The sequence below is a fragment of the Megalops cyprinoides genome, chromosome 16, assembly GCF_013368585.1.
Source record: "Megalops cyprinoides isolate fMegCyp1 chromosome 16, fMegCyp1.pri, whole genome shotgun sequence".
In the NCBI taxonomy this organism is placed as follows: Eukaryota; Metazoa; Chordata; class Actinopteri; order Elopiformes; family Megalopidae; genus Megalops; species Megalops cyprinoides.
In genome coordinates this window covers 17199563-17209702 of record NC_050598.1, presented here as the reverse complement: position 1 = coordinate 17209702, position 10140 = coordinate 17199563, and the positions used below count along the sequence as shown (strand labels likewise).

Below are 10140 nucleotides of genomic sequence, written 5' to 3'. Positions count from 1 at the left end.
AAATAAATGCTGGCACAACATGAAGCCCTTGCCAGCTACCATCAATGGCTTGACCTCAGCTCTTGTAGCCTCCATGTTAATTAGTCAGTCAATCAATACCTTTGGTGTTACCACATTCTCATGCTTAGGCATATTATCACTAATTACTTGTCCAATCAAAGCCAGGGTTGTTCCCACATTCTTGTGTCTACTAATACCACACCCAATTGCTCAAGCAATTACAAAGCTAGGTTGTTACAACATTCTGCTGCCTACTCACACTAGCCACACTTATGATATCCTGAACCCACCACCCACCTGATACATGCCCAGAAATCAAATCAGAAGAACACACTTGAATCACCAGAATGCACATGCATGTATGCATACATACATATATAGATACATATATAAGAATGATCACACTACTTTGATTAAAATATTTCCTCCAGAACCGTCTTGATCCATCCAATATCTTACTTTACCTTGCCTCTAATTTTGAGCTTTGACATCATGGGGGTCAGTGTAGTAATGACAATGTACCTGTATAGCACAAATGCAATCAGCTGTACGTGTCTCCCTATTGCACCAGTTTATTCTTCAATTTGGAGGGGCAATGAACTGTTGAATTTGAGTTTTTGTAATTTGTTCAACAATGTCACCTGCCATGTCATCGGCACATGCTGTCGTTTGAACACGGTGCTGCCTTAAGTGGTTTGCCTGTTTTTTGTCTGTCATGGTTTCTGTAAGGACCACAGCAGCAGGTAAAATTTGTTTTCTGGCTATTATGAATGATTAAGAGCAAGAGTCTGCATATGATGCTTTCAATGCTTTGGCTGACACTAGTTAAGTGACATTATCTAAATTCAAACTTCCAAACTTCCTCTGGAAAAAAAATCAATTGATCAAAAATCACTTGTCTTACCTACATAGGACAGGTATTTTGTGTTTAGGGGGCAATGTTACTAACATGCACCGGTTTCATGCTGTTGACTAATATTTAAGCGCAAGGGCAAAAAGAAGGATGAGATGGTTCAGTGGTCATTGATGTAGAGTCAAAAAGAACATAATGTTATTGATCCAGATGTTACTGACATTTCACTTTTCTGTCCTCAATTTCTTTTCAGCAGTGTTTTGCAGCAGACACCACCCTAAGAATTGGTACACATGGGTCACTTATCCATTTTTTGCCCAGTTCACTACAAGAAAGTTAAAGTTGCCTAAAATAGGCTAAGTTATTTTGCTTTTCGGCACCACTATTGCTGCAATCTCACAGTTACTGTTGGCATCCTTATCTTAAGTTATATTAAGTTATATTTTATCTTCAGTTATTCAATTTGTCATTATGTTTTGCATTCTATTATTTTTACATATTTTTATTAATGCAATAAAACATTTTATGAATCTTCTTGTGTGTCTCCTGTGGATAGCTCACAGAGTTCACAGAGCCCAGGCTTGAGAAATTGCCCTAAAGAATGATATGCTTCTCTTACCATGTGATATTCCAAATCAGACAGACCTCTGACCCTCAAGGCAGGGCTGGTCCACAGTGACCTTTTGATATGGTTGACTGTGTGGATTTTGGAACAATAAACAAGGCACCATAAAACAGTGTCCCAATGGTGGATGAAGGCAGTGTGCCCATTCAGGGGTCTCTCGGGCTGCCACCCTTCAGAGCAGGCCAGAGTGACACCGATCCAATGGACCCATGACTGAGTGTCTTTTTTGTGACTTAGAAAATGGCATAAAGGAGCCATCACAGGCTGATCCTCTGAGAAGGAATACAAGTCACCACAGGACAAGTGTGATTATATGCCAAGGTTATGGAATATGCTTACAAATTTTACTGATTGTGTGTGAAAGTAGAAAAACTAGAAAAAAAACTTCTTCTGGCACACAGTTGTGATTACAGAGGGATTTTTTTGCTTGTTGTTAAATTTATATTTTTGCAGCTAATCATTTGAATATTTGAATGGCTAGCAATCTGTGACTGGAGTATTTCTGCAGGATTTAACAATCATCCGGACTAGGAAAATATGGTTAAGAGATGATTCCTGATAATTGTGTAATGTTTGAGATCCATGTGACAAGTTGTAGGCCTACTTACACTGAGTGTCAACATAACAAAAATAAGTCTGTGGAATTAAACTGGTCCAGCTGTAGAGTACGCAATTATAAGGATGCAATCTATTTGTATGTATGCAGCTGGGCAATAGATGTTGGGGAAAGTTAGTGAGAAATTTAATAGTGAACAATATACTAAATGTCCGCTGATTTGTCGAAATACTTTTCCCAGTGGCAAATGGTTGGTTGAATACGAGGAGTATGCAAATAGGCGTGCTGCTGGTTACTTACAATGAACTAAGTAAATTTTTCGAGGCGCAAGAGACCTTGACCCCAGCATTGTTGTCAATCTTGAACTCAGGCTATTCTAGTGTGGGCCGGCAGTCCATTGAAAAGCGACATTGTGTCTTTAAGATTCGACTCTCAGCGGTCAACGGGTCTGTTCATTGTTGGTGAAACACAAGAGCGACTGAGATTGATATAGGAGAGTTGCGGACAAATCGAGCGTATTTGTCGTGGTAGGAATACTCCTGGTGCAGAGGCGAGCAAAACTAGCAGTAACTTCATTTTCTCTTGACATGGGTAAGTAAACAGCTAACAATTTTTTTTTCGTGCAAAGGGAACGGTTTAAAGGGCGTTTAATGTCATCGTTGTATTGTTAGAGAAGATGCAAAATAAGAGGCAGACCTTTGAACTGGAAGCTTATTTATTTATTTAATATTTTTTTGAGGATTGCATGCATTTCGGAGGGGCCCACCGCTTAGAGTAGCATGATTGGTCTAGTAAAGACTGCCCTCTTAGGAAAGTTTTTTTTTCCTTCAAGTATTAACCAAACTTATACGCTGTGTTGTACTTGATGACTGACTTGTAACATAATGGCTTTCTTGGACGGCCGTTAAAACAATTTGTGCTTGGGAAAACATAACGAATGTGTTCATGTTGCTAACCGTTTTTGGTTTGTTTTGTGTTTTGTTCTTTTCATTTCAAGAGAAATGTGGAAAATTGCAATATTTGTGTATACGTTTATTTTATATGCTCAGTCTTTTACTTTACAAAATCAATGTGGAATTTCATGTTATCTGTCAGGTAACAAATCAAAAGCAGTCTCTGCTTTTTGAACTTCTGAGCTAAGGAGAAACTCCTCTCACCTGTTTATGTCCTCCTCCTGGAAATTTCTGTATTTCTGTGTATCTTTAAAGTAAGAATACTGAACATCAAAGTGCAATTGAACCAGCTGCCTAATCTTGCAGTCTGATGCAGTATCTAACATCATATCTCAACATGGTTTTCATTTGTAGCGTTGATAAGCTGTTTGTACTTAAAGTGAACGTTCTTGTCTTGCTTTTCATCATAGCGCTATGCACTGGGCAATCCTTCCAAGTGCAGTCATAACTAATAAATTACATGCTATTTTGGTGTCAGACATGGGGAATGTGCTCCACATTATAATTATGCAGTTTTATGTGCAATAATCAGCTACCAAGCCCCCCTACCAAACACCAGCTGCACATGCTCAAAGTGGGCCCCACCCCTTCAGGGAGTAGAGCCAGCTGTAGCTGTACCAGTTCCGGACTGTCTGCACCCTGGGCAGGGTTGTCAGTGATGTTGCCAGCCCTGCTGCTCAGCCTGCCCCGCCAGCTCACATGCCCGTGCTCCACGCCCCCGCTGGCTCTCAAAAGTGCAATTGTTCGCCAGTATGAGGATGGGAGGTAGCCCTGGCCTTTTGTTTACTTGACATTGCTGACCTTTGTTCCCCAGAATGCTCTGAGACAAAGGCCATTGTCTTCCTCTGCCACAAAGGGAGCCTCTCTCCCAGAGCCCTTCTCACCTCCCGTCTTTTCTCACACTTTCCCCTTTCGCTGTGAGGACGGCATTGACAGTGGGGCAGGGCTGGCATCGGTACAGGCCGAACCCCTTTACCGCCAGGCATTCTGGGAGAGGACGCCTGCTCAGCGCGCGCATAAGAGCGCTGTGATGAGGACAGAGGTAGCGCAAGGTCTGCTGTCACACAGAGCTGCACAGGTGGATAGTCAGGATGAAGAGAGTGAGTTATTGGATTTGACCCGAGTTCCATCATAGTTTTTTTTTTTTGCTGTTTTTATTTCCCTGTTTGGCACAAGAGATGGCAAGCGATAATGGATCAAAACCGGACGCCCTTGACGTCGCTGATCAGAGGCCCTGTGTTCTTCTTGTCCCGTTGGACAAACCAAAGCATCGTCAAAGTAATTCAGCCACGTCTTCGTCAGCTCCGTGTTTGTTTGCAGGGCCCGCTAATTAAACAGCCGTGCGTTCGGGGGTGTTACATCTGTCGGGGGGTGTTTTATGTGATGAGGACATGGTGCTACGTGCTGGGATTAAGTGTGATTATGTGTGCTCATCGGATCAGATCAGATCTGTATCAAGCACGGTTCTTAACCCTGGTTCTGGAGTGACTGCAGGCTTGCCTTGTAACCTAGTACTGAGCCACCTCATTTAACACATCTTAGTCTTAACTGACAAAAGTAGCTTCCCTCATCATGTTCTGAGAGAGTGTTTGTGGTTTAGAGAAGGTAAATCTGCTGGAACGCGGTTCTCCATGACCTGAGTTGAGTTGCTTTTCATTTAAGGTTATTAGCCACAATGTACCTATCAGGACTGTCCAGTGTTAAAAGAAAGAGTAAAGCTACATGAGGTGTGTCTCTCCTCTGATTCCTTGTTGTATGGTCGCATAATGTTTGTGAATGGTGCATTTTTTTTTACATGAATCGCTGTGGCTGTGATCTCCAGGTTGTTATGACTGCTGCGTGCGCTGTCTGGGCGGGGTGCCCTACACCTCCCTGGTGGCCACGCTCATGTGCTTCTCGGGCATCGCCTTGTTCTGCGGCTGCGGGCACCAGGCGCTGACCGAGATGGAGAGGCTCATCGAGACGTACTTCGCTCGCAACCTCCAGGATTACATCACTCTGGCCTACCTGTGAGTCCCTTACCCCCTCGCCATATGCTGCAGCACCTGGGCAGTAACCAAAGCGCTGAACAGCAAATGTCCAAAAAACAAGCTTATGGGGTACACGTTTCATCACTTATTTTCTCGGCAGATGGCCCTATCTAGGGCAGCTTACAAAGTCTCATAATTCATTCATACACCTGGATATTTTACCTAGGCAGTTTAAGTTGGGTTCATTGCTCAAGGGTAATACAGTGTCTTGGCTCAGGACATGAACCTCATGTCACAAGCCTAGTTTCTTAACCATGACTCTGCACTGTTGCTCTGCCTATCTCTGAACTGGGGGTACAGATACAGTGACCCCGCGACACATGTAAGCAACTCATGCTCCCTGTTTTGATCCCTTCCTTCTTTCCTTCCTTCCTCCAGTATCCAGTATTTCCAGTACATCATCTATGGCCTGGCCTCGTTCTTCTTCCTGTATTGCATCTTGCTGCTGGCGGAGGGCTTCTACACCACCAGCGCAGTGAAGCAGACTTTCGGCGAGTTCAGGAGCACGGTGTGCGGCCGCTGTCTCAGCACAACGGTGAGAGAGGGTGGCCAGGGGAGGCCGTGTGGGGGTACTGAAGGGTCTGGCAGTCTGATGGAAGTGTGTATGCCATGGCTGAGATGGCTCAAGGTGTGTTTGTGTGTGTAATCCTCAGTTCATTGTGGTGACCTACGTCCTGGCCGTCATCTGGCTACTGGTGTTCGCCGTCTCGGCTCTGCCCGTCTACTTCTTCTACAACATGGCCACCACGTGCCATACCATCGATGCTCTCTCTGAGACAGCCACCAGCATTAACCAGCTCTGCATCGATGCCAGACAGTACGGTATGGACAAAACTACCGGCTCAGCGATCACTTTCTCTGTGGGTGGACCTGTTGAGATAAGGCAATGTGCCCTGCCTGTACTTCACTGTTTGTTTTACACATACCACCCATACTGCAGTGTGGCTGATGTTTTGACTTGACATGGCATGGTTAAAGGAATCATTGGATAGAAAATAAAACTCAAGGAAAGTTTGTTGTTGGACAGATAAAGCCTTGATAAACCACTTGTTTAAGGCCATTTAGTATGTGCTTGGTATGTCCAACTACACATTTTCCAGGCTTTCATTTAAAATATATGTGAACGTAGTTCAGAAAATATAAAATTCCTTTCATGATACAAATAGGTATACACTTCAAATGTTTATTGTGAAGTAATTATCATCCATTTCTGACAACAGACATTAGTTCCCTTCAATTGCTTTTGGTTTGGCTTATATGTCAAAAAGGAGGTGTCACAAAGTTGTTGGGTTTTCAGGGCTTGTGACATCCATAGCGTTAACTTTTTTTTTCTGTCAACCAGTCAAAACAGTGATGTGATAACTTTGGAAAACTTAAGATTCTGTGTGTTGGCCTTCCTCAGGATTGCTGCCCTGGAATGCAATGCCGGGCAAAGCTTGTGGAATGACCCTGTCGACCGTTTGCCAAACGAGGGAGGTGAGGAAGAACAAGGGTGCCGCGTGACCGCATTGTGAAATCCCACCCAGAGCTTTGTGGGCAAAGGGATAATGCACCAATTGTGATGCAGCGGCTCCAAGATTCGGGGGGGGCTTGACTCTGTGCTCTTGTGCCTTTTCAGTTCTACCTGACCTATGACCTCTACATAGCTGCATTTGCCGGTGCGGGAATCACACTCTTGGCACTGGTAAGTGGATGCGTCAGACAGTGAGATAACCAGGAGAAAATGCTGCAGTGAACACGATGGCGATGTGGCTTGTAACCCTCTTGGCGTAGGTGTATGGGAATTTTGATTTCTCTGTTATTTCTGAGTCTTTGCCACTGAATGTCCCTCTGTTCTCTGCTGCAGCCTAGAGGAGCCTGCTTGACTGTTTCTGTGTCTGACCTGGTGATATTTCTGATGTGATGTCACATCACCTTTAACACAAAGGGGGGGGGGGGGGGTTGGTTATGGCTGCTTGGGGCTTAGACAGAGTAACCTGGGTGCTCTTGTGACAAAACATGGATCTCATGGACCCAGAGTCAGCCAAACTGTGGTTTGCCCTTGGCTTTGAATAACAAAGTAGGGCAAGTGTTATTTGTACAGTGTATTCAGAGGTTCCAAAGTACACTGTGGATTTATAAAATGTCGGTCCAAAATCAGTGGTAGTCCATTTTCTTAATATGTACTTGTCCCTGTTTATATCAGGCAGGTGAGAACTTCACTGCATGACAGAGGAACACTTTTTGTACGTCTCCATTGGAACCATCATATGTGCTGGTTTTAGATTCATAGAATTCAGGCTTCTTTGACTGTACACCCATCAGCCTTCTCTGACTATTTTCTCTCTTTCACTCTTTCTAGCTCACCTATGTGATCTCCACCACCTATAACTTTGCGGTGCTGAGGTATCTGGGCAGGAAGGGCATAGGCACGCGGTGTTAGGGTCTGTGTCCTGACTTCTCATCTGTCCTGCGGACAAGCCCTGAAAGGGAACCACTCTGGAGTGTAATGATATTCTCACACCCCTCCTTCACCTCTGCAATTTTCCACAGACTGAAAAACAGGACTGCTGAATTAGCATTCTCAAAGGCACGTTCCACATTGACATGTAGTTGAATTGACCCTCACTTGAACAGCAAGCTGAGAGTTGTGTCCATCCTACTCTCATTGGCTTAGTACCAAGTCCCCAGCCCCCCAGGTTTTAACTGTCTGCTCACAATGGAGGGGGATGCTGGAGAGTGTAGCAGGGAGCCAGTGGCTTCCTCGTTTTCCATGGATGCTGCTTTTTAAATTTTGTTTTGTTTTATTAAGATTTTAAAAACTGCTCTTCAGATTCAGTTTTGTTGACTCTACTGTTGTTTGTTTGTCGGCTGTTGCATGTGTGTTCCGATCCTCTTTTTTCCCTTTGTGGGTACCACAAAATAATCATGCAGCATTACCTCACACCTGCTGAAAAAAGTGGTCGTTAAAAGGTTTTTTCTTCGTGCACAAGAAATTGTGCATGCCGTATAGTCACAAAACACAAAAAATGAAATGGTAACAACGCATGTTTGTGAATACAAATCCAAGTTACAAACGGCAGTCGGTTAAGCTCCCCAAATTCACACACAGAGACATTAAAAAATGAAAAACACAGTAGTGAACTTTGGTTGCCATGGCATCTCACATCTGGTTGCCACGGCACCAGACGAGCCTGTGTTTGTAGTCTGGTCCTGACCCCACATCTTTTCTCACAGTCTCTCACAAGCCTTTCTCCCACAATGGAGTGGGGTGTCCTTAGTCCAAGGGGCGATAGCAGGGGTGTCCCATGACCAGGCTGTCACCAAACTCCACATGAGGGTCAGTGGGAAAGATTCCCTGGACAAAGAGGGGCTGAAACTATTCAATAAGCTGAATGGAGCCCTTCTCCGACATGCACAATGTTGGAGTCAAAGCCCTTCTATGGTGACTGAGGGAAAGGGATGGGGAAGGGAGTTCTGGGTGGGGGAGATTAACCATTTCGCCTTCTCATTCTTAAGACAGAGATGGATGAACATGCATACAGACAGTGTCTGCTGTTCTTTAGGTAGTGTTTGAGCAGTCAAAAGAGAAAAAAAATTCAAGGCTATTTTTGTATGTGGAATGGAAGAGCTCCTGACTAGGTGTAGTTGTATAAATTTTCAATTAATCAAACCACTTTAATGGCTGATTGTGCCAAAATACTGCAGTGCCATATCTTGGCAGCTGTGACTCCCTTAAAAGGTAGGTAGATGGTAAGGCATTGAATTTCTGTATTCTGTGATAGTATTTAAACTATGTGCCATTTTGTTACTGATTTACTGTTAGTAGTCCGTGTAAGTACTTAATGTATAACTACATTTTTTTTAATAAACTGTACTAAACCAACACCATTTTTGCACAAAGGCATCATTTTCTTTCTGTTAAACTGTTGTGTGTGTTCTTTGAGATCTGAGGTCTGGTTGTTGGGCTGTGGTCCTAATGCTGTGCTGAGGCAGTAATATGTGGTCATTGTGCTTTTGCTGACTTTTGTACGTGAATATCTTTAGTCATACAAATGTATCGGACTGTAATTTGTGATGCACAGTAACTGCCAGAACTTTTCTGGGGAAGAAGGAAAACATGGATGGATGACAGCATGTATACACACTGACTAAACACAAAAAGCACAGGAAAAAGCTAAGATAAAATAACCTGGGAACAAACCTCAAAGTATCCATACAAAAATTAGTAATGAGCCACAGAAATGGCTTTGTGTGCTTTGAAGATTAACAGCAGGACTGAGTGTTTCAGTATGTTTTGTACCGTGGGGTTTGCTGTAGATTTCAAGTGACCCTGCTGGCTTCCTTGTGGAGGGCTCCTGTGTCTGTGTGCATGTTGCTGCCTCCCACCTCCTCTCTCCACAGATTCAGTGCGTCTTGCAACTAAGTGTGACTCACTCGCACTTGAAGGGGAGACGCAAGCAGGAGGCAGAGGGTGGCCAGAGCTTTTCATTGTTCAGAAGCCTCCTTAAAGATCGAAACGGGAGTCTGCACTCCCCCTACGCCCCCCCTGCTCCAGATATTTGAAAGCTGTACCTGCACTTGATGATTTAAAGTGTTTAGCTGATGGGGGTCATACCTGAACCATAGGAAAAGGCTGCATCTGAGCAGACTAATGTACCTGCTGCTCAATGCATGTTCCAAGATGTGCCACAAGGGGGCAATGCAGTTAGAGGAAAAAAATGGTCCTTTGTTTTTGGTTTTCTTTTCACTCTGCATTTTTGTAACCATTTTATGAAATGCAGTTTGTGTATATGAAGATAATACTTAAAGCATTCACTTGAGTTACGCTTTTTTTGTACAGATGTGGACACCACAGTTATATCATGTCAGCATAGGCTGGGCATTGAACAGAATGTGTGAAGAGTGCACCTAACAATGAGAATTTGTTATTAGATGAGTTTTGTTACACATGTAATTGTTGTTTTCCATTTTCAAAAATAAATACAGTATGAGTTCTCAAAGTCCACTTTCAAAAGAATAACAAAATGAATAATGTTAAGTTTCCACTGCCAGGAACATAACACATTACACATACACGTTGCAGCCTTTTTTTTATTATTGGTATTCGATATTAGACAGCATTAGGTTTGTAAACAGTCTTC

At 43.5% G+C, this 10140-nt stretch overlaps 1 protein-coding gene across 2 annotated transcripts; it reads left to right on the top strand.

Annotated features, from left to right (window-relative positions):
* The first annotated feature begins 2506 nt into the window (after positions 1-2506).
* On the top strand, positions 2507-8877 carry plp1a (proteolipid protein 1a). 2 transcript variants are annotated; one of them, XM_036547952.1, is made up of 7 exons: positions 2507-2625; positions 4810-4996; positions 5396-5552; positions 5671-5839; positions 6420-6493; positions 6636-6701; positions 7359-8877. In XM_036547952.1, exons 1-7 carry the CDS (start codon positions 2622-2624, stop codon positions 7437-7439), a joined length of 738 nt encoding a protein of 245 aa, XP_036403845.1. In that variant the 5' UTR covers positions 2507-2621; the 3' UTR covers positions 7440-8877. The 2 variants fall into 2 exon arrangements, with proteins under 2 accessions (XP_036403845.1, XP_036403844.1); XM_036547951.1 differs by lacking the exon at positions 2507-2625 and adding an exon at positions 4028-4265.
* Positions 8878-10140: the final 1263 nt, after the last annotated feature.

Bases quoted from the DNA above. Each gene is read 5' to 3' on its own strand.
- plp1a (XM_036547951.1), top strand. From the start codon at position 4,166: ATGGCAAGCGATAATGGATCAAAACCGGACGCCCTTGACGTCGCTGAT. The intron at 6,494-6,635 runs GTGAGGAAGAAC...GTGCCTTTTCAG, and splicing joins CCGTTTGCCAAACGAGGGAG to TTCTACCTGACCTATGACCT. The intron at 6,702-7,358 runs GTAAGTGGATGC...CACTCTTTCTAG, and splicing joins GAATCACACTCTTGGCACTG to CTCACCTATGTGATCTCCAC.